General features: G+C 42.1%; 1 protein-coding gene across 2 annotated transcripts; it reads right to left on the bottom strand.

Annotated features, from left to right (window-relative positions):
- Positions 1–729: 729 nt before the first annotated feature.
- Positions 730–4,315, bottom strand: RT1-M1-5 (RT1 class I, M1, gene 5). Of its 2 annotated transcripts, XM_063279503.1 has the most exons (6): positions 3,857–4,315; positions 3,347–3,616; positions 2,812–3,087; positions 2,364–2,639; positions 1,888–1,998; positions 730–1,083 (listed from the first exon to the last, which is right to left on the bottom strand). In XM_063279503.1, exons 1-6 carry the CDS (start codon positions 3,927–3,929, stop codon positions 1,079–1,081), a joined length of 1,011 nt encoding a protein of 336 aa, XP_063135573.1. In that variant the 5' UTR covers positions 3,930–4,315; the 3' UTR covers positions 730–1,078. The 2 variants fall into 2 exon arrangements, with proteins under 2 accessions (XP_063135573.1, NP_001161804.1); NM_001168332.1 differs by lacking the exon at positions 730–1,083 and having other exon boundaries at positions 1,829–1,998; positions 3,857–3,929.
- Between the last annotated feature and the right edge of the window lie 20,127 nt (positions 4,316–24,442).

The raw sequence follows: 24,442 nt of genomic DNA, 5'->3' as shown, positions 1-24,442 counted from the left end.
CTGCACAATTGGTTTCTTCCACATGACTTTCCTTGCATTAAACCTACTTTCTATAAGGAAAGCAAATACTGTTTGAAATTTCTTTAAAATGACATTAGCATAGTAGAGCTTTCTCAAACATATAACATTTAGTATTTAATTTATTTTTCTAATGTCTGACTTTTGATCAAGTCCTTCGTGTGTAGCTCAGATTGTTCTTGAACTTTAAAACATCCTGTTAACAAATCTTCTTCTGTGATGGTATGACAGACATGTTATAACATACAGGGCTATAAGAAACCATACATTGACTCTTACAACATTGATAGAATAGTACAGAATCGGTTGTGGGATAATGACAAAATCATTTTTTAAATATTGTCACTGAAATTGACAACAGAGGACAATGACACCAGACTCTTATATAGAACTGATAACAAGTATAATTTCTGCTGTAACATGGGTCTAAATATCTTGCATTTATCATCAGACAGAGGTCTGAACAGGCTGATTGTCAACATGAGAAAATAGCACAGACAATGGAATTCCTGTCGTCTTTTCATCCCATTACCTAGAAGAACAGGTGTATGGAAAGGATGAGATTGAGGAGATAGGACTCCAGTGGTGAGGGACCATGTGAAAGTACAGGTGGACCAGCAACAACTGTGCACAGCCCAGGCCTCGTTTGACTTCATGGAGCAACCAGTGCCCTCCCGATAGGCAATGAATTTAGCATAACAAACACAAATCTCATAAGGTTCTGATCCTTTAATTTTCTCCATTGTGATTTACTCATTTTTAGGACATAAATCAATCACACAATCTGCCAAGATGTTGACAAACCATATACAAATGATCTGTTAAGGACAGTAGCATGAAGTGGTAGGTTAGTGAAAGCTAAATTCCAATGTCTCTGTTGGAATAAGAGAGATACGGGGCACAGTAAGAGAGGGCATGCACTTTGCTGCTGCCCATAATCTGCTTACATTGTGCTTAGAGGAGACAGACACATAATCATAGATGTTGAAAGAGAAAGTACCGTAAGAGGAGAAACCATACCAAATACTCCCTGGCTCCATACCACATGAAGGTGGTTAGCTTAACCTGTAGATACAAAAAAAAACAAGGAATAAACCTAGATATGCACATTTTAATAATTACATGATAAATAGCTCACCACTCATTCAAATGCTCCCTATCCCAGGAATTCCCACACCATGGGGTTCTATACTGTGATCTCCTTCCTGTTGCATATCAGGCCTTATAGGTTGTCACTCTTAATGTTGTAACAAAACACTAGGCATTCTAGGAAGTTTACCTCCCAGTGGAAAGCAAACCAACAACAGGTCAACGTTTTTGAGTATGAAATTTAAAAAAGAAATACGGGATGTCTGATAGTCCTCCATAGGCTTCATTTCATATTACTATAAGTTTCTCAGGGACGAATCACCACTATTATTACTGGCAAGACTGAATCTAGTTGCCTTTTAAATTCCTGAAAATAAACCCTACTATAGGTCATGCAGGCAGCAGGCTGTACAGATTCTAGAGGAATATCTTGATACTTATCTCAAATAAGTGTCCAGAACCCTGAATGGAGATCCAAGAAAACATGATGAAAGATTGCACATGAAATGGGCTAGCAGGATTTCTGAAATTCTAATCTAAGTAGGAAATTCCACTGTGACCTCTGAGAGCTGAGAATCAGATCTCTGTCAACTCTGCCATTGCCTTGATGAATAGGTTCACTGTTTTCTTTATGCTTCACGATAGACTGAAATCAGCACATCAGCCCTAGGCTGAATTAGGAACTGTTTGGGTAAAATCTGCTTGCATATGAGAGGGCAACTTACAGATTAGGCTTGATATTTCCATGAAGCCATGAACTCAGACTCTGCTTTTCCTTACCTTTAGTCCTCCTCTTCCATATAAAAAAAGTCAACACTGCTCCCATAAGCAGAGCTCCAAGAACCACAGCAATAGCAATAGCCATGGTAGAGTTGATGGACTGAGGAGACTCTGAGAAGGAAAGGAAGGGGAGAAACAGTGAGAACTCTGACCTCAGGGGTTGGGGATTTAGCTCAGTGGTAGAGCGCTTGCCTAGCAAGCGCAAGGCCCTGGGTTCGGTTCCCAGCTCCGAAAAAAAGAAAAAAAAAAGAAAAAAAAGAAAGAGAACTCTGACCTCCAGCTCTTAGTATAGACCCACATCCAATTCTTCCCAAAACTCTTTCTCTCTCTCTCTGTCTCTCTGTCTCTCTGTCTCTCTGTCTCTCTGTCTCTCTGTCTCTCTGTCTCTCTGTCTCTCTGTCTCTCTGTCTCTCTCTCTCTCTCTCTCTCTCTCTCTCTCTCTCTCAATGGTCTTTTTGCTCAATCCCAGTCCTTACCCCATCTCAGGGTGATGGGCTTAGGCAGACGCTCATGCTCCACATGACATGTGAATCTCTGCTCTTCCCCAGATGGCACCACCACAGCTGCCCACTTCTGGAAGTTTCCATCCCCTGAAGGCCTGGTCTCTATCACCTCCACATCCTGGGTCTTGTTGCTCCCATCCTTCTGCCAGATCAAGGTGATTTCAGCAGGGTAGAAGTTCAAAGCCCAGCACCTCAAGGTTATTTTCCCATCAGCTGTGACCTTATGGGTCACATGTGTTTTAGGAGTGCCTGAGGTAAACAATCAAATATTTAAGGCATTTTGCATTCTTCCTAGTGATCTATCAATGCTCATATAACCTTGTTTTGTATGGATTAGTGGTCCAGCTGCTCCCTGCAGAGGAGGAATCCTCATGGGATAGGAGCTTCATCTCAGGGAAAGTGGGGCAGTTTCTGTACTTACCTGCTCTCAGCAAGGCCTTCTCACCATATTGCAGGAGTCCAAGGATCCCTTCCACACATGGACCCCGCAGGTATTCTCTCATGTATTTTGCAAAATTTTCCTCCTCAAAGTCTTGCCTGATCATCTCAGCGGCCTTGCCAACCACGCTCCAGGTTTCCAGGTCCTCATTCAGCATGATATAATCGTGGTTATTGAAGGTTAATTCTACGAATCCGTGACTGAAGTGCCCTCCTGGCACCACATAACAGCCACGCCTCCTCTGGATTGTGTGATAACCTGGAGAAAGTCCTGCTCTCAGTCCCTCCACCATTCCAGGTCCCTTGATGGGGTTCTCCTGTGGGTTGACCCAGATCATGAGGCCTTTCATTGTGGCCAGATTTGTATTTGAGCTGAGCAGAAAACTGGGTCAGAGTTCCAAGGTGTATAGATTTGTAACCATGGGTCACATTATCTGAGTATAAAGCCCTGATACAGAACATAGGGACAACCCCATAGGAAACTTAATGTTTGGGATTTCTGCTTGGGGGTTACTCACCAGTCATGCTGTAATTGTATATGTGGAGCACTTTCTTCATTATTTTTGTCAAGAGATCTTTTTCATCCAGCATGCTCTGTGTTACTTTCTCTGAAGTCTCTGGTTCATCCTCATCCATCCATGGTACTTTGTTCTCTGCCCTCGAACTCCCCCATATGCTGTTGAGTCCTAGGAACTGTATATCATCCGCATAGATAACAGCGATAAACTGTAGTTCCAAAAAGCCAGGCCATTCCAGGAGAGTTTGTTTATAATTCAGAGAGTGTAAACCTAGGAACAGTGGGTCTTTAGTTCACCACTCTCCACATGGGATGCAATGCCAGTCCACAAGCCAATTCACAAAGAAGGTAGTGGGGCAGGGAGCTACATGCAAAGTGAAGAAGGGAACAGAAGTTCCTGCTGGGGTAGGGAGAAGGTATGCTTTCCAAGTGCTGCACCCTTAGGGATAGAGTCCCTTTTATTCCCTTGGTTATGTCTTTTCTGTTCAAACTTTCAGTTCAAATTACTCACCCTTTGGATGCCCTGTGATAGCCAGAGTGACGATGAGCAGCAGGAGGAGAGCCTGGTGTACAAAGGTTTTCATCCTGCTCAAGAGTGCAGACTGAGTCTAAGCTAATAAATGTTTACTTTATATTCATGATATGCAGGAGTCTGATTGGCTTTTTAAGAATTCCCAATGGTAGTGATAAAGGGTGTTTAGTTTGGGGCATGGAAAGATGAATTCCTGGAAGAGGAGTCCCTAGGGCCCTGACTCCCCAGCTCAGATCTTGCTCTTAGAACCTAGGAGCAGTGTGTGATAAGACATGTTGCTTACCCTAGATGCTTGTCCTCCTGGTCATGTCGACAATATCCTCCTGGGTCAATCTGAAAGGAGAATGCAAATCGATCCATCTTTATTACCCTTTAAAAAGCTCAAGTGGACCAAGGACTGACACATAAAACCAGATACATTTAAACTAATAGTAGAAAAAATAGGATAGTGCCTCAAACACATGAACACATGGGCACTGGGGAAATTTTCCTGAACAGAGCACCCATGACTTATGCTCTAAGATCAAGAATCAACAAATGGGATGTCATAAAATTGCAAAGCAAAAGACACTGTCAATAGGACCAAACAGCAAACAACAGAATGGGAAAGATATTTACCAATACTACATCTGATAGAGGGCTAACATCCAATATATACAAAAAAAATCAAGAAGTTAGACTTGAGAGAATCAAATAGCCCTATTAAAAATAGGGTACAGAACTAAACAAAGAATCCTCAACTCAGGAATATTGAGTGTCTGAGAAGTACCTAAAGAAATGTTCAATATCCTTAGGCATCATGGAAATGCAAATCAAAACAACCCTGAGGTTCTACCTCACACCAGTCAGAACTGCTAAAATAAAAAGCACAGATGACATTAGATGCTGGTGGGGATGTGGAGAAAGAGGAACACTCCTCCACTGTTGGTGGGACTGCAAGCTCGTACAACCACTCTGCTAATGAAAGGATTAACTTCTAGAATCCAGGAACTCTAGAAGCTCCTGCTTCACTCTAACCAAGATCTTGGGCCTGCTATCCCCAAGGAAATAATGTCTGGGAACAAGTTACTTTACCATCATCCATGTGCTTTTGGTCTGAGTCACAACTTCCTAATGAGTTTCAACTCAGGAGTCAATAAGTTAGCAATTCTATACCATTTCACTTTCAACATGTCTGTATACATTTGAAATTTCTGTTTATCTCCAAGGTAAATTTGTGTTGTGTATTATATTCATCCAAAATGGCTATGTCGGGAACAGAATTTTGAGACTCATTTCATTGAAGACTATATGTAGTAAAGGCCACCTAGGGTCAAAATAGGTCTTGCAGATCCAAGGACACTTGTTAGTTTTAAAGGGGACATGCAGAGTTTGTGAATTCTGATGCTTCTGATTTATAACCATACTAGTCTCAAAGACCTCTCTGGTTCTACCATCAGAGCTTAAATTCCAGACACATGGGTAAATTTTGGCGACAGCTCTAGTCACCCTCTGTTATTGCTCCCATGCTGAGAACCAATCTGTTCAGTTGTTGCGTCTGAGATTAATCATGAGAGTCACTTCCTTGCCTGAAGAGTTTGAAATCTAAGTTGTAAATGGATCTTAGTAAACTCTATTAGTTGTTAATATGACCTCCATAGCCCCTTGATAATTGAAGTAGAGTCTTATGACTCAATCAGCCTTGGCACAATTACTGGGTGAATCACCCCAATCCATTTTTCTATGTGTTAGACTGTTAGTCTCCCAGCTGCGCTGCCCAAATACTTGTTCCTTGAGTTTTGCCCAGTTTGTGTCTGCTCCATCAGCCTGTGCTCAGGCTCCACTTCTCCTGGACACATGCTCAGGATCCATCTGGCCTCAAGGCAAATTTCTCCTTTCTCCATCTTGTTTCTTGTTCTCTCTCTCTCTCTCTCTCTCTCTCTCTCTCTCTCTCTCTCTCTCTTTCTCTCTCTCCACTCTCCTCTCCTTCCTGTTCCCTCCATGTGGCCCCCACCCATGTTTCCAAAAACCTACCCACATCTATTCTTCCCAGTAATTGTCTTTAGCCACTTTGTTTAATCAACATCTTTTAAATTTGGGAGCAAATTTAGACAACTAAGACTGGTATACCCATGGAAAATTGCCATGAAATACCCATAAAGTCAAGGAATCTGCCCAAAGACATATACCCAAACTAAGGAACCAACATAAAATCAGATATGAGATGCCAAAGTGAACAAAGATAAGGCAAGAGAAGGGTGCATCTACATAGGACCCAAGAAAAGGATAAGGGCAAGGACACCTGGTTTCTACAGCAATTAAAATGTCTATAACATATTTGGTTGATGATTTTAGAAGGTTCTTAATGAATGTGCTGTATTTCTGAGTCTTGAGGACTACAGAGGGTCAGGCTTTTGTCAAAGGGAGACATTGAAGAGATTTTTGAGTTGGAGATCTTCAGAGATCAGAGAAGGAGAAGTAAACTATATTTCTCACCTTCTGTCACTTCTGTACTTGGTCTCCTAGGAACATGGTATACATGGCCACTGACAGAGCAGATACATTCTCCTAAATTTCTTCAAATATCTATAGTCTCTAAGCACCAGGAAGCCAAGTCTTACTATAGGTGGCTGAACCTCCTATAACACATAGCAGTAAGACAATGAAACTACAGGATGATGAAACAGAACTGGACACACAGTGAGAGATATAGGGCCTTTGATTTTCTTTCTTACCTTGATTCTGTCAGCGAGATCACCACCTGGTCTAAGACTTGAAAGGATCTTGTCAACAGACATTTACAGGAATCAAGGTAAGCAAACTGTCCCCAGACAATGCTCCCAGGATACCAGGGCCCTGAGCTGAATTTAAGCTGGAGAAACAGCTCTAGAGACTTATCTCCTAGTAGTTAATCATTCCACAACACATTGGGTCACTGTACGTCCCACTGGGAATTTTTAGAGAATTCAGCCTGCCTCATCTGGTAGCTTAGACTTGTACTGTGAATAACAACCACTCTAGACTAAATCAGTACAATCGTCTATCAAGAAGATGTCATCGAGCCCTCCTCTTTCTGCTGGCAGGCACCCTGGCCTTGCTTCAGACTCTGGCAGGTGAGTGTAGTTCTTCAGAAAAAGAACTTTATTCTGAAGTTGAAAGACGATGTACAGCACCATCATAGGCAAGGGAAACCTAGTCTTGTTCCTAACCTTGCCAGCCCATCAAGGATCTCCATTTAGGCTATCCCTGCCTGGCTTTCTACATCTCCTAGGCCCAGATATCTGTGCCCTATCCACCACCCAGCCAAGTTACCTTTGTCATGTTCCAGGAACAAGGAGGGTCCCAATACATGTTGGCTTTAGGCTTCTACCAACTATACTGTTCTATACAGGTACCTCTGAGGCCGGCGTCATGCAGGCTTGGTTCATATTCATTGGTGTCCTACAGGTAAGAAATGTAGATGGTAAGAAACGTTAAAACTTAAAGATAAATGGCAGGACCCAGCACACTGGCCACCTTCTGGTGTTTTATATTTGGCACTTCACTAAATTTGCACGTGGCAACTTCTTCAAGGTTGGTTACCTTGTGGTCTTGAGAAGATCTCTATCTAAACCAAAAGCAACCTGCCTTTCCTAATCCATGTTTAGATCCCATGTTTCCTCGTCCATGTTTAAGTGGACCGCTTCTCAGATAACTCCCCAGGTATTTGGGATTCTGCCAGGGGAATCAAATTGTTCCAAACCCTGGAATGTAGTGTACGAAAGCAGGTAAATATCACTACCCCAGGATTGGAAGAAAGGCTTAGCTTTTAAAAGAGCAATGGACCTGAGTTCATTCCCATGCATCATCAAAGGGCCACTCATAACCTCCTGTTATTCCAACTCCATGGCATTAGATGCTTTCTTTCAGATTAAAAAAGGCATCTCCAATTGATTGGAAATGTACCAAACATCTGGAATGTACCAGATTGATTTTATATATAATCAAAGAGCCTAGAGGTGATCTGATGGAGCCATTTTCCAGTTTAAAGAAAGCTGGTGTCAAATTGACAAAACCAAACAACCTGCATGGCATGGTCTGAATAAATGTGTCCTCTACAGGCTCAGGTGTTTGATCAATTTGTACGCAGTTGCATGAACTTGGGGGAGAGTTATGAAACTTCCTGATGTGGAGCCTAGCTGGGAGAATCCTTCATGTCCTGGAAATCTGCTGGAATCCACACTCTCCCAGTACTTCAGGGGGATTTTCTTGTCAGGTCTGACTTTATAGGTCACATGTATTTTAGGGGTGTCTGAGAGAAAAAAATCTTGGAAATTTAAGGCATTTGCCATTCTTCCTGGGCATTCATCGATGCTCATGTAACTTTGTGTGAATGGTCAGGAGAGTTAACTTGAAGGAGAGGTGCCTACCGCACATTGCACGCTAAACTCAGGATATGGATGGGGTAGTCTATTCCTTGGAAAGTTCCAGAATCAGCGTGAGTCAGCACAGAGGAAGAGATGCTGGATATCCCTCTAGGAATATGGATTTCTTTTTCTAAATGGGTAGAGATGAAAGACTTAAAAACACTGTGCTTGGCAGCAGCTCTCTGCTCCCAAACCCCATTGGAGAGAGACCTCACCGCCTGATCAGGTGGGCACTCCTGAGGCTGCAGAGCGGAGGAGACCACTAACACGGCCCACCCCTGCCCACATCCCTGGCCCAAGAGGCAACTGTATAAGGCCTCTGGGTTCCCGTAGGGGAGGGCCCAGGAGCGGCAGGACCCCTGCGCCTGAGACACCGCCGGAACCTGAAGGAAACAGACCAGATAAACAGTTCTCTGCACCCAAATCCCGTGGGAGGGAGAGCTGAACCTTCAGAGAGGCAGACACGCCTGGGAAACCAGAAGAGACTGCACTCTGTGCACATCCAGATGCCAGAGGAAAACACCAAACGCCATCTGGAACCCTGGTGCATGGAGGCTCCCGGAAAGAGCGGCACAGATCTTCCCGGTGGCTGCCGCCGCGGAGAGGACTTAGGCAGTACCCCACGAGCAAACTTGAGCCTTGGAACCACAGGTAGGACCAACTTTTCCCCTGCAAGAAACCTGCCTGGTGAACTCAAGACACAGGCCCACAGGAACAGCTGAAGACCTGTAGAGAGGAAAAACTACACGCCCGAAAGCAGAACACTCTGTCCCCATAACTGGCTGAAAGAAAACAGGAAAACAGGTCTACAGCACTCTTTACACACAGGCTTATAGGACAGTCTAGCCACGGTCAGAAATAGCAGAACAAAGTAACACTAGAGATAATCTGATGGCGAGAGGCAAGCGCAGGAACCCAAGCAACAGAAACCAAGACTACATGGCATCATCGGAGCCCAATTCTCCCACCAAAGCAAACACGGAATATCCAAACACACCAGAAAAGCAAGATCTAGTTTCAAAATCATATTTGATCATGATGCTGGAGGACTTCAAGAAAGACATAAAGAACTCCCTTAGAGAACAAGTAGAAGCCTACAGAGAGGAATCGCAAAAATCCCTGAAAGAATTCCAGGAAAACACAATCAAACAGTTGAAGGAATTAAAAATGGAAATAGAAGCAATCAAGAAAGAACACATGGAAACAACCCTGGACATAGAAAATCAAAAGAAAAGACAAGGAGCTGTAGATACAAGCTTCACCAACAGAATACAAGAGATGGAAGAGAGAATCTCGGGAGCAGAAGATTCCATAGAAATCATTGACTCAACTGTCAAAGATAATGTAAAGCAGGAAAAGCTACTGGTCCAAAACATACAGGAAATCCAGGACTCAATGAGAAGATTAAACCTAAGGATAATAGGGATAGAAGAGAGTGAAGACTCCCAGCTCAAAGGACCAGTAAATATCTTCAACAAAATCATAGAAGAAAACTTCCCTAACCTAAAAAAAGAGATACCCATAGGCATACAAGAAGCCTACAGAACTCCAAATAGATTGGACCAGAAAAGAAACACCTCCTGTCACATAATTGTTAAAACACCAAACGCACAAAATAAAGAAAGAATATTAAAAGCAGTAAGGGAAAAGGATCAAGTAACATATAAAGGCAGACCTATCAGAATCACACCAGACTTTTCGCCAGAAACTATGAAGGCCAGAAGATCCTGGACAGATGTCATACAGAACCTAAGAGAACACAAATGCCAGCCCAGGTTACTGTATCCTGCAAAACTCTCAATTAATTACATGGAGAAACCAAGATATTCCATGACAAAACCAAATTTACACAATATCTTTCTACAAATCCAGCACTACAAAGGATAATAAAGGGTAAAGCCCAACATAAGGAGGCAAGCTATACCCTAGAAGAAGCAAGAAACTAATCATCTTGGCAACAAAACAAAGAGAAGAAAAGCACACAAACATAACCTCACATCCAAATATGAATATAACAGGAAGCAATAATCACTATTCCTTAATATCTCTCAACATCAATGGCCTCAACTCCCCAATAAAAAGACATAGATTAACAAACTGGATACGCAATGATGACCCTGCATTCTGCTGCCTACAGGAAACACACCTCAGAGACAAAGACAGACACTACCTCAGAGTGAAAGGCTGGAAAACAACTTTCCAAGCAAATGGTCAGAAGAAGCAAGCTGGAGTAGCCATTCTAATATCAAATAAAATCAATTTTCAATTAAAAGTCATCAAAAAAGATAAGGAAGGACACTTCATATTCATCAAAGGAAAAATCCACCAGGATGAACTCTCAATCCTCATCTTCGGTTCGTTTATATACAAGTGTGCAATTTCTAGGCTTGAAAGTAAAATGATGCTATCTGGTGCTGGATAGAGGAGCCTTATTTTTTATTATGGCAGCTTGCTATTTTTGTAACATGGTGATTTGGTTGAACACAATAAAGTACAGTAGTAACTGATCTCCCCTTCTTCCTGGATGAGTGAGGAGATGATTAAATGTTGATGTCAGCATCCTTGAGCATATTCAGATGAGCTTCTGCTTCTGTTGAAAAGGATGCTGTGTTTGATTGTGGTCCGAAGCTTTGAAGCACTACTTGGCATCTCCTTCCTTGGAGGTCTCACTGTTTAAACATAACAGATTTGATAGCCTGTTGGTAAGGTGAGGTCCAGCTTGTCTCCACTAGGTCATCTTCATGTGAATCCGGTGGTTATACGGTTTTGTTTTAGGGATATTTCATTTTTTTAATAACGGTTTTAGCTGACATTCATGGAGAGAATGAATCCTTAGAACTGTGCCACTAGTGAAAGGAAATCCTGTCTAGAGTATGTTTCTTTACAAAGCTGTGTCACACCATCCTTTGGGCCCTCTGCTGGAAAAGTAGAATCAAGTCTCAAATAATGCCTTTTAAATTGTATCCTCTAGTATTATAGATGTAGGACAGTACTGTATCATACCTCTGTGGATGTAAAATAGCTTGTACTTGCTTTATGATACGTAGTAGTGATCGTGCTTTATCAGAGCTGTTTTTAATGATGTTGCTCAGAATGTTTTCTTTCCAGATGATGATTGAGAAGCTAATTTAAAAAAAAATGGTGCCAGGTACCACAAGAGTAACAGAACTATGCTGTTTTCTCGGGTTTTGTCTTTTTACTTTTTTATTTTTAATGGAGTGTGCTGGATGTCTCTACAGTTTTGTTCAGATGACTGCAGAACCTGGAAAAGCTGTTGCTGCTGTTGATGCATAACACACTGCTATCATTGGTCTTTTTATATAAATATAAATATATATACAGATATATAATTTGAATTTTTTGAAACTTTAGCTGTGCTGTCAACTTTGGAAAAAAGTATCCCCGTTTACTGTGTTGAGTTGGCACTGTACAGAAATTAACAGCCATATTGGTCTAGAAATGTTGAACTTAAGTTTTTTCAAACAAACAAAAAAAAAACACTGTGCTTAATTTACAGAATAACCTGCCCTGGGAGAAGGCTTTGCCCTCTGGAAATTCCCTCTCTCATGTTGATTTTGGAAACTCACAAACAATCTTGTTCTTTTAATTTAATACTGAGTTAGTGTTCCAGATGCTTCCTCCTGAGGAGGAATCCTCAGGGACAGGAGCTCCAGTCTCAGATCAAATGGGGCAATTTCTGTCCTTACCTGTTCTCCCCAAATAATCCTTCCCCTTGTCCAGCAGTCCATGTAGTGACTTCGCACATGAAACTTTCATATACATCTTCTGGGTTTCTGCAAATTCTGTCCCTTTCCATTCTTCCCTAAGCATCTCAGCTGCCTTTCACTTTCCAGGTGTGCAGATACTCATTCAGGAAGATATAGTCTTGCTGATCGAATGTTAATTCTAAGAATCCATGTCTGAAGGACCACTGGCCAGCACTTCACAGCCATACGTCATCTGGAGTATGTGATATTGTGGGGGAAGCTCCATTTGCAGTCATTTCAACAGGGCTGATTTATGCTGGGGTTCCCTAGTGGGTTGGCCCAGCCCATGTGGCCTTTCGTTAGTGGCCAGATTTAGGTTTGAACTGAGTGGAAACCTGGGGCAGTGTATTGAGTTGTGTGCAACTTAGTAACCAGGGGTCACATTTTCTGGGTATAAAAGCCTGATGGAGTATACTGGGGTAACCTCAAGGGGAACTTGAGGTTGGGATTTCTGATGGGGGTTTACTCACCAGTCATGCTATAATTGTAAACGAGAAGCATTTTCTTCATTATTATATTCCTTTACAGTTGTTATTTCATGGATACCACTAATAACTCTCTCCAATATCCTGGGCTCTTCTTTTCCAACCATGGTACCGGAGGGTCCACATTATGATGCTCTGACGTGTAATCCAGTGCTAGGATCGGTGTATCATCCACATACATTAAAGAGAAGAACTGGTTTTCCAGAAGGCCAGGCCATGAAATGAGGGTTTGTGTATATCTCAGAGAGTATGAACCTAAGAACAGTGGGTCTTTATATATCCACTCTTTACCTAAGACCCAATGAGAGCCCTTAGAACTATTCCTGAGGAAGGTAGGGAGTAGTGGGTAGAATGCATAATGGATAAGGGAATAGAAGTTCTGACTGGTCTAGGGAAGAAATGCGCATTTCAGGTGTTCCACTCCCAGGGGTGGAGTCCCATTACTTCCCCAGGTTAGGTTGTTTCCATTCATATTCCCACACCCACAGTTTAGATGGTTGGTAATGGCCACGGTTGCTATGAGCTACAAGAGAAGAGCTTGGAGTTCAATGTTCTTCATCCTGCTGGTGAGGGCAGACAAAGTCTCTGTTAGTATGTGTTTCCTTTATAATCTCGATAGAGAGGAGGCTGATTGACTTCTCTAAGTATTCCCAATGGTTGTGATAAAGCATGGAACAATGAACTCCTAGAAGAAGAGTCCCTAGGGATCTGCCTCCCCAGCTCAGATCTAGCTCTTGGGCCTTGGATCCTAGGTGCAGTGAGCAATAAGACAAGTTATTTACCCTGGTGCTTGTCCTCTTGGGCATGATCACAATATCTTCTGAGTCAGTCTGAAAGGCCACTGAGTAAGAAAGTCTCAACAATTATGATGTCAGGATGTCTACACTGAGAAAGGGGATGGCCCTCAAAGAAACTCAAGATTGTGTGGATTGTGTCAGCCTATCTTCACTGTGTTTAAAACTGATATTTTGAGACATTTGATTCATCAATCACATCAATAGAGTGCATAGAAACAGAATAACAACTAGTTTCCAATACACAAGGATGAGGAGAAAATAATTCTGATTGTTTTTTATCATTATTCCCTTTAGCCTCTCTTTAGATTTTTTAAAAACATTTTTATTTTATTCACTTTACAATCTGATTGCCTGCTTCGTTCATTCCCCTTCAGACATTCCTTCCCCTACGACCCTCCACTTCTCCTTTAAGATGGTGGAGGGCTCTCATCAGTTTCCTCCTACCCTGGCACATAAACTCTCTGCAGGGTTTCATGTGTCTTCTCCCACTAGGCCAGAAAAGGCATTCCAATTAGGAGGATGTATTCAACAGACAGGCAACAGCTTCAGAAATAGTCTTTGCTCCAGTTGTTGAACGACCCACATGAAGGCTGAGCTGCCATTTGCTACATGTGTGCAATAGTCTAGGTCCAGCCCATTTTGCTCTTTCATTAGTGATTCAGTCTCTCAGATCCCCAAGTGACCAGGTTTGATGACTCTGTTGGGCTTTCTGTGGAGTTCCTATCCCATTCAGGGCCTTCAACTCTTCCATAAGTGTCCCCAAGCTTCATCTAGTATTTGGATGTTGATCTGTTTTGCATCTCCTTCAGTCAGCTTCTGGATGGAGCCTCTCAGAGGATAGTTATGCTAGGATCCTGTTTGTAAGCATGGCGGAGTATAATTAATAGTGTCAGTGATGGGTGCTTACTCATGAGATGGGTCTCAAGTTGGGCTCATAATTGGTTGGACACTCCCTCAGCCTGAGATTTATTCCATGTTCCTGAACTTCTTGTAGACAGGATAAACTTTATGTCACAAAATTTTGTGTGTGGGGGTGGGGAGGGTGGGAGGAATACTGCCCCTGTGGCTACAGTGCCTGGCAGCAGAATGTGGCCTCTTCATGTTTCGTATCCCTAGTTCTGTGAGTCTCACCTAGGGTCCCTCCCATTGATTCCCGGGAGTATCCCCTATTCCATATCTCTGGCATGTTCTTAAGACATGCTCCCCACAACACTCCCCTCAGGTGGCCTCTTAACATTTCATATCCCCACTATCGTGAGTCTCAGCTAAGGAATCCCATTGATTCCTGGGAACATCTCTATCCCAAATCCTGGCATGTCCTTGAGTAGTCCTACCTATCACAACCCCTTTCAAACTGCTGTCAACGTAATTGAGCAATTGTCCTGGTGGTATAGTAGGGTATCTTTTGGGTATAGGCCCAGGACTAGTATAGCAGTGTATTGAGGTAGGATTAGCCCCAGTTTTTTTGAGAAGTTGCTACAATGATTTTCAAAGTGATTGCAGAAGTTTGCACTCCCACCAGCAATGGAGGAGAGTGTTCCACTAGGCCCAAATCCTTGCTAGCTGTCACTTCCGTTTTTTATCTTAGCCATTCTGCTCTGAGTAAGATGGAATCTCAGTGTTATTTTCATTGGCATCCCCCTGATAATTAAGAACAGTGAACATTTCAAGTGTTTCAAGAGAATTTTCTCTTTATCTCTGTACCCCATTATTAATTGCATATTTGGGCTGTTGGTGTTTAGCTTCTTGGGTTCACTTCATATTTTAAATATTAGTCCTTTGTCAAATGTAGGGATGGTGATGATACTTTCGCAATCTTTAGGCTGTATTTTTGTCTTATGACAGTTTCCTTTGGTTTACAGGAGTTTTTCAGTTTCAAGAGATCCCATTCATCAATTGTTGATCTTAGAACCGGAGACTTTGTTATTCCCTTCAAGAATTTGTCTCCTATACCATCATTCCAGGCTCTTCCCCACTTTCTGTTCTACTGTACTTTGTATACTCAGTTTTACATTGAGTTCTTTAATCCACGTGGAATTGAAGCTTGTTCAGGGTAATAAATATGGATCTATATGCAATCTTCTATGTGTGGACATTCAATTAGACCAACACCATTTGTTGAAGATGCTTTCCGTTTCCACTTTGTTTTGGATTCTTGGTTAAAAATCAAGTGTGTATATGTGTGAGTTTATTTTGGGTTCTTTGATTCTATTTCATTGATAAACCTGTCTGTTCCTATTCAAATGCCCTGCAGTTTTCATTACTATTGCATTGTTGTACAGCTTGAGATCAGGTATGTTAATAATTCAATGATTCAATAATTTTATTGGTCTGGATTATTTTAGCAATCCTGTGGTTTCTGTTTTTCTATATGAAGTAGAAATAACTGCACTGAAATATTGATGGGAATTGCATTGAATCTGTAGATTTCTTCTGGTAAGATAGTCATTCCCCTATAGTTATCATACAAGTCCATGAGCATGAAAAATGATTTTTCATTCCGCCTTCTCAGGTTGTCTTTAATTCCTTTCTTTGGGGACTTAAAATTCTTCCATACAGATTTTTCACTTGATGGATAGAGTTTTATATTATATGTGGCTATTATAAAGAGTGCTGCTGATCTGTTTCTCAGCCAGGTTGTCATTTGTATACAGGGGTGGTACTGAGTTCTTTGAATAATTTTGTATCCAGCCACTTTGAGAAAGGTGTTTATAAGGTGTAAGAATTCTCTGGTAGAAATTTCAAGGTTACTTAACTATACTATCACATCACTTGCCTGCCACATTCCAGGAATTTGACTTGAGTTCTTTGACATGAACACAGGTCTGTTGATGTTAAGCAAAGCACTGTAGAGAGTGAGCTGTGAAATGGCCCTGGCACTAACTGAATGTTTTCTAACCTTGGTTCCCCCTTATGTTCTGACACTTGTTTCAGATATGGGCATATTTCCCTTCATGACTGAGATGAGGACACAGAGCTCTCTGGCAGGAAGAAAGACATACTAAGGAAAAGACTGTAGTAACAATCCATGGCTCCTGGATTTCTGAAGCAAAGGGCCTCATGAAATTGAAATTTGCTCAGGAATCTCATAATAAATAAATAGAAAGAGATAAATTCTCTACCATCCATAGGGAAACTTCTCTCAGGAAAGAGAGTGTACAACATTTTGACAACCATTCCAAATCTCCCAGGAAAGAATGAATTCCCGACAATCATGTTCTCTAGGGCAGTGACAGTGATAGTGGTGGGTATGTAATAGAAGTATGGAATCCTGGGAGCTGCATCTCTAGAGTCCTGTTTGCCATTTAAGACTCACCTGTGGGGACTGGTTTCTTGGAAACAGTATCTGGGGACAAGTTTCTTAACTAATCCTTCTGCTGCTCCTGTTGACAACATTCTTCTGATTCCAGTGTAGGGAAGAATAAGGCAGCAATTGCCAAACGTCCTGTACAGGCTTAAAGTTCACAAGGCTGAGTGATGAACAGGGCACAGAGCTCTGGACATAGATGATGCACAAGACCAGGTAGGGACAGTTAAAACACAGAGACTGAAGGGTCTGTAAATCTAGGGCCAAGGCTAGAATTTCCTTGCTGGTGTTGGTGCCACATACAATACAGGCAGCTTCACAATGAGGTTCTTTTCTGAAGACCTGCACTTCTTTGCACAGTCTGAGTGTAGGACATCATGGCTGCCAGAAGCAATAGGAAGGTCTGTGGTGACAAGGTCTTCCTCCTAAATGATGGTACAGATATAGTCTAAATTGGTTCTTATTCACAATACAAGTTTGACCTTCTGTATGAGGCTTCTGTAAGAATTCCTCTGAGAGGTAAAGAGACCTAGAGGGTAATGCAAAGATTAACTACTGAGAGAAATCTATAGATCCCTGCTTCCCTACTGCATATGCAGATCTAGGTCCTGGTATCCTGGCAGTGGTGTCCACTGACAAGTTGCTTAACTTGATGACTATACCTGTCTTGTTGACATTCTTATGTGTCCTAGAAGAGATGCTGATCTGTGTGACAGAATCAATGATGGGAAGGAGAAGAAAGAAAAGACCTATGTCTCTCACTGAAATGTCAAGCTCTGGTTTCTGATCCGGGGTTTCATTGCCACACATTAATATCATGGACTTTAAGTGGTATGCTGAGAACACTTATAACAAGCATGGGCTTCCTGCAATCAGAAATCACAGAAATTTAGGATGGAGTTACCTACTCTGGTAGTGGTCTTGCCCACAATGTCCCTAAAGAGCCAAGAGTGTTAGGAGCTGAGAAAAATAATGTACTACTGACAGATCTCTGAGGATTCCCATCTCAAAAATTTCAAATATTTCCCCATGACTCTGGGCTAAACTTCCACAAACTCTCAAGACCCAGGCATGCAGCATAATACTCTGCACATTCAAGGAGACCTTGTACAAACATCAACCACCCATGTTATGACTACCATTTAATACCTCTTGAGATTAAGGACTCAGGTGAAATTTCTCTTAAGTTTTTCTTAGGTCCTATGCAGATGCGGCATCCTTTTGCCACATCTGTGCTCACAAAGGCACCTAGTATTAGGTCTGATCTTACCTTGTTGTCATACTTTGGGTCTCTAACCTGTGGCAGCTGCCAGGTCTCTACAGCTGTTTCAGGGCAGACTGGGAAATGGGAAGCAATGGTCACGCAGAATGAGAAAGACTTCCTATCCCTCAGTTGTTCCCTCCCTGCTGAATCCAAGGGTTTTGATGTCACATGTGGCTCAGATTTCATGTTTTTGTCAGTTATTTGGTGCTATGCCCCAGGTGTTGACTGCACTCGAGAACATGCTACGGGGAGGTCTTCAGGTCTGTGCCTGAGAGAGAAGTTCTCCATCAAATCCACAAGCACTTTCTCCTCTATTTAGTTGGTCTGCTTCTCACATTTAGTTCTCAGTAGATGACAGAGGCTCTCTCAGGTGAGTCAACGTCTTCCAATCCTGGGGATCCAGCAAAGGAAAGCAGGGAAAAAAATTACAAACCTGAAATTAGAAGGATGACTTAGGTTTTATGGTGCTTATTGCTCATGCACTGGATTGGAATTCATTTCCTAGAATCATCAAAGGACCACTGTCAAACTCTTCTTTCTGCAGCTCCATGGGATAACATGAACTCTTCTAAACCCACAGTCATCTCGAATTGATTGGCATGTACTACACACACACAAACATATACATAAGTAAAATCTGAAAGTAAGCATAAAAACCAATGCCCTCTCTCACAAAAAATGTTTGTGGTAGTTGTGGATTCTGCCATATATGCCTAATTGTGGTTTGTTTTGATTTGATTTTCTATTGCTCTGAGAGAACACCATTACAAAAAATCAACTTGATTAAAAAACAGTTTATTTCATCTGAGAAGTTCCAGATCACATTTTATCAGTGAAAAAGTTAGCCCAGGAACTCAAGGTAGGAAGATAAAGGGAGAACCATTAAATGCAGAACAGCTGAATACTGACTTGTTAACCTGCTTTTGTATAGAATCCAGGAACACCTGCTCAGCAGTGAGTTGAGCCCTCCATATCAATAAAAACCTAGGAAATGCCTTACAGACTTGCCTAGAGGTAATCTGCTGGTGATATTTTCTTCAGTGAGCTTCTATTTCTGTATAAAGGTAGTTCGTACTACTCAGTACCAGAAACAATGACTTCATGAAATTCATAGACAAATGGAATGAACTAGAAAATATCATCCTGAGTGAGGTAACCCAATCACAGAAAAACACTTGGTTTGTACTCATTGATAAGTGAATATTAGCCCAAAAGCTCGAATTACCCAAGATGCGATCCACAGACCACAGGAAGCTCAAGAAGAAGGATGACCAAAATGCGGATGCTTTCACTCCTTCTTAAAAGGGGAAAAATATCCATATCAGGGGATATGGAAGCAAAGTTTAGAGCAGCGACTGAAGGAACGGCCATTCAGAGCCTGCCCCACATGTGGCCCATAAATATACAGCCACCAAAACTAGATAAGATTGATGAAGCTAAGAAGTGCATGCTGATAGGAACCAGATATAGATCTCTCCTGAGAGACACAGCCAGAGCATGTCAAATACAGAGGCGAATACTAGCAGTAAAGCACTGAACTGAGAATAGGAACCCCTTGGGGGAAATTAGAGGAAGGATTGAAAGAGTTGAAGGAGCTTGCAACCCCATAAGAACAACAATGCCAACCAACCAGAGCTTCCAGGGACTAAACCACTACCGAAAGACTAGACATGGACTGACCCAGGGCTCCAAGTGCATATGTAGCAGAGAATAGTCTTGTTGAGGCACCAGTGGAAGGGGAAGCCCTTGGTCCTGCCAAGGTTGGACCCCCAGACCAGGGCAATAGGGGGAGGGAAGTAAGCGGGATGGATGGGGGGGAAACCAGGAAAGGGAGTAACATTTGAAATGCAAGTAAAGAAATTAATAGAAAAAGAGCTAGACCACAAGGAAAAAAATAAAAGTAGCTTGTGTGAAAAAGACAAAACAAAAACAAAAACAAAAACAAAAACAATCAAAAACAAAACCAGCCAGGACATGGACTGAATGACACATGTCCTGTACAGGCTAAATGGTTTACTCGCTTGGTTCCCAGCTTTAAGGAAAGTTATTAACCTTCTTGATCTGGATACTAGCTGTAAGAATGGTTCATGTCCTGGAAATATCCTCACAGTTCAACCTCATAGTGAGGCCACCACACTAAACACTACAGTAAACAACCACCTGGGCTACTCCTAACCCATGTTCTGGATGACCATCCATCTCTCTCTTGCCTCCACAGCATGAATATTGTCCATTGTGACTCTGCAAAGAGAGTCTTGCCTCCTTGTTCCATACAACTCATACTACCCATGTTTGGTTTATACATTGAACCTATTCGTAGCTCCCTGATGGTTCCTACATGGTACCAGTTCCTACTATGACACAGCCCCTCAAGAAATATCAAGTTGAGTGGCCACGTGTTATTCCTGTCTCCATTTGAGGAATAGGGCAAATACAGATGAGTTAAAGAAGACTCCTGTGTGATATACGCCATGCAATCAGAGCCCTGGCTCCTCTGTGCAGAGACCCTTTCCGTCCCGAAATAAGGACTCATGCATATGTTTCTGTATCTAATACATAGATCAGAAGTGTTAATGGTTCAGGGGTCCTCATTTTGCTTTCAAAATACGTGCTGAGTCAGGACTGGTTTCTTTCTCTCCTGCTCCCTTTACTCTGGTCCCACCTTCATCCACCTGGCTCTTGGCTCCTTTACTGGAGGTTAGTGAGTTTGAGGCCCACCAAGTGTTCGTGATTAACAGATCATAAGGTAAGACAGTAAGGTTCTCAGAGATCTGGCTTGGACCCAAAGATGTGGAAATACATTATGGAGTGTGGACTGGCAGCAGTGCAGGCAGTGAAATCCCAGCCCTCCTACTGGGAACCCAGGCATGTTCACCAGCTTGAAATGGGATTGGGCTTGGATAAGGTGTGGAACTGAAAGCTGGGTAGGGCTGAGTTTTATAAGGTGACATTGAGGCAAGCCCTCTTTGGTGATCCAGCTTCTTAAACCAATTCCTTTCAGATGTGATAGTCACAGTCGTTAGTGTGGTTCTGGGTCAGGGGCATCTCCCATTGCGAGTGGAGGGCATGGAGAACAGTGGTTCTCAATTTCACTGATGAGGAGAGATCAACACAAGACAGTTTACTTTCACTTCAGAAGCCTGACATAGAGGAGACTGTTTGCCTTTCCAAGACTTCTCTATGGGAGTGGGGAGGTGGGGAGGTAATGGAAAATTCAAAGCCCCGGAGCTTCATCTGGGTATATGTCGCTTAAACCAATCCCTGTGCTGGTGCTATTGATAACTTCATTCTGCATCAATTCTGGGGGGAAATAAGTCAGCAGCACGTAATCATTTTGTTGTCTGGATCTCTAAACACATAGAAAGTGAATAGGCCTCGATGTAATTTTGCATATATGGATGTTTACCAATCAATATTTTCCCTGCTGTGAACCAAGAGACTTGAGACATTTGCTGCATCGAAGATTTTGTAACTGCTTGAATGCAAGAATGATATTTTAAAAGAGAACTAACCATTTTTTAAGCATAAATAAGGTGGAAAGATCTTTTTTGAATGTTTACATTTATATTTTATATGAATACTATTAAATTATCATTATAATTATTATATAATTGCTAATAATATTAATTTATGGTTAACATTGGTATTAATATTAACATAATGCTAGTAAGTATTTGTTAATAATTAATACTATTATTGTAATTATTATTTGATTTTATTAAATATTATGTTTATTTTTTACCTTTATATTTCTCACTAAATAATAGTTGGCTGTGTCTTTAAACTTTGTTCCTATTTCAATTTAAGAAAATGAAATTTTGGGCTGGGGATTTAGCTCAGTGGTAGAGCGCTTACCTAGGAAGCGCAAGACCCTGGGTTCGGTTCCCAGCTCCGAAAAAAGAACCAAAAAAAAAAAAAAAAAAAAAAGACCCGCGGATCCCGGCCTGCAGCAGCTCTCTGCTCCCAGACCCGGTGAGAGAGAGACCCAACCGCCTGGTCAGGTGGGCACTCCTGAGGCTGCAGAGCGGAAGAGACCACCAACACTGCTCACCCCTGCCCACATCCCTGGCCCAAGAGGAAACTGTATAAGGCCTCTGGGCTCCTGTGGGGGAGGGCCCAGGAGCGGCAGGACACCTGCCTGAGACACCGCCGGAACCTGAAAGAAACAGACCAGATAAACAGTTCTCTGCACCCAAATCCCGTGGGAGGGAGAGCTAAACCTTCAGAGAGGCAGACAAGCCTGGGAAACCAGAAGACACTGCTCCCTGCACACACATCTCGGATGCCAGAGGAAAAAGCCAAAGACCATCTGGAACCCTGGTGCACTGAAGCTCCCGGAAGGGGTGGCACAGGTCTTCCTGGTTGCTGCCGCTGCAGAGAGCCCCTGGGCAGCACCCCACGAGCGAACCTGAGCCTCGGGACCACAGGTAAGACCAAATTTTCTGCTGCAAGAAAGCTGCCTGGTGAACTCAAGACACAGGCCCACAGGAACAGCTGAAGACCTGTAGAGAGGAAAAACTACACGCCCGAAAGCAGAACACACTGTCCCCATAACTGACTGAAAGAGAGGAAAACAGGTCTACAGCACTCCTGACACACAGGCTTATAGGACAGTCTAGCCACTGTCAGAAATAGCAGAACAAAGTAACACTAGAGATAATCTGATGGCGAGAGGCAAGCGCAGGAACCCAAGCAACAGAAACCAAGATTACATGCCATCATCGGAGCCCAATTCTCCCACCAAAACAAACATGGAATATCCAAACACACCAGAAAAGCAAGATCTAGTTTCAAAATCATATTTGATCATGATGCTGGAGGACTTCAAGAAAGACATGAACACACTTAGGGAAACACAGGAAAACATTAATAAACAAGTAGAAGCCTACAGAGAGGAATCACAAAAATCCCTGAAAGAATTCCAGGAAAACACAATCAAACAGTTGAAGGGATTAAAAATGGAAATAGAAGCAATCAAGAAAGAACACATGGAAACAACCCTGGATATAGAAAACCAAAAGAAGAGACAAGGAACTGTAGATACAAGCTTCACCAACAGAATACAAGAGATGGAAGAGAGAATCTCAGGAGCAGAAGATTCCATAGAAATCATTGACTCAACTGTCAAAGATAATGTAAAGCGGAAAAAGCTACTGGTCCAAAACATACAGGAAATCCAGGACTCAATGAGAAGATCAAACCTAAGGATAATAGGTATAGAAGAGAGTGAAGACTCCCAGCTCAAAGGACCAGTAAATATCTTCAACAAAATCATAGAAGAAAACTTCCCTAACCTAAAAAAAGAGATACCCATAGGCATACAAGAAGCCTACAGAACTCCAAATAGATTGGACCAGAAAAGAAACACCTCCCGTCACATAATTGTCAAAACACCAAACACACAAAATAAAGAAAGAATATTAAAAGCAGTAAGGGAAAAAGGTCAAGTAACATATAAAGGCAGACCTATCAGAATCACACCAGACTTCTCGCCAGAAACTATGAAGGCCAGACGATCCTGGACTGATGTCATACAGACCCTAAGAGAACACAAATGCCAGCCCAGGTTACTGTATCCAGAAAAACTCTCAATTAACATTGATGGAGAAACCAATATATTCCATGACAAAACCAAATATACACACTATCTTTCTACAAATCCAGCACTACAAAGGATAATAAATGGTAAAGCCCAACATAAGGAGGCAAGCTATACCCTAGAAGAAGCAAGAAACTAATCGTCTTGGCAACAAAACAAAGAGAATGAAAGCACACAAACATAACCTCACATCCAAATATGAATATAAAGGGAAACAATAATCACTATTCCTTAATATCTCTCAACATCAATGGCCTCAACTCCCCAATAAAAAGACACAGATTAACAAACTGGATACGCAACGAGGACCCTGCATTCTGCTGCCTTCAGGAAACACACCTCAGAGACAAAGACAGACACTACCTCAGAGTGAAAGGCTGGAAAACAACTTTCCAAGCAAATGGTCAGAAGAAGCAAGCTGGAGTAGCCATTCTAATATCAAATAAAATCAATTTCCAACTAAAAGTCATCAAAAAAGATAAGGAAGGACACTTCATATTCATCAAAGGAAAAATCCACCAAGATGAACTCTCAATCCTAAATATATATGCCCCAAATACAAGGGCACCTACATACGTAAAAGAAGCCTTACTAAAGCTCAAAACACACATTGCACCTCACACAATAATAGTGGGAGATTTCAACACCCCACTCTCATCAATGGACAGATCATGGAAACAGAAATTAAACAGTGATGTCGACAGACTAAGAGAAGTCATGAGCCAAATGGACTTAACGGATATTTATAGAACATTCTATCCTAAAGCAAAAGGATATACCTTCTTCTCAGCTCCTCATGGTACTTTCTCCAAAATTGACCATATAATTGGTCAAAAAACGGGCCTCAACAGGTACAGAAAGATAGAAATAATCCCATGCGTGCTATCGGACCCCCACGGCCTAAAACTGGTCTTCAATAACAATAAGGGAAGAATGCCCACATATACGTGGAAATTGAACA

Source organism: Rattus norvegicus, chromosome 20 (genome assembly GCF_036323735.1).
Source record: "Rattus norvegicus strain BN/NHsdMcwi chromosome 20, GRCr8, whole genome shotgun sequence".
NCBI lineage: Eukaryota > Metazoa > Chordata > Mammalia > Rodentia > Muridae > Rattus > Rattus norvegicus.
Note: the sequence above shows the minus strand (reverse complement) of the source record. Positions and strands in the feature narration are given on the sequence as shown.

Bases quoted from the DNA above. Each gene is read 5' to 3' on its own strand.
- RT1-M1-5 (NM_001168332.1), bottom strand. From the start codon at position 3,929: ATGAAAACCTTTGTACACCAGGCTCTCCTCCTGCTGCTCATCGTCACT. The intron at 3,617-3,856 runs GTGAGTAATTTG...CACTGTTCCTAG, and splicing joins TATCACAGGGCATCCAAAGG to GTTTACACTCTCTGAATTAT. The intron at 2,640-2,811 runs GTAAGTACAGAA...TGTTTACCTCAG, and splicing joins GAAGGCCTTGCTGAGAGCAG to GCACTCCTAAAACACATGTG.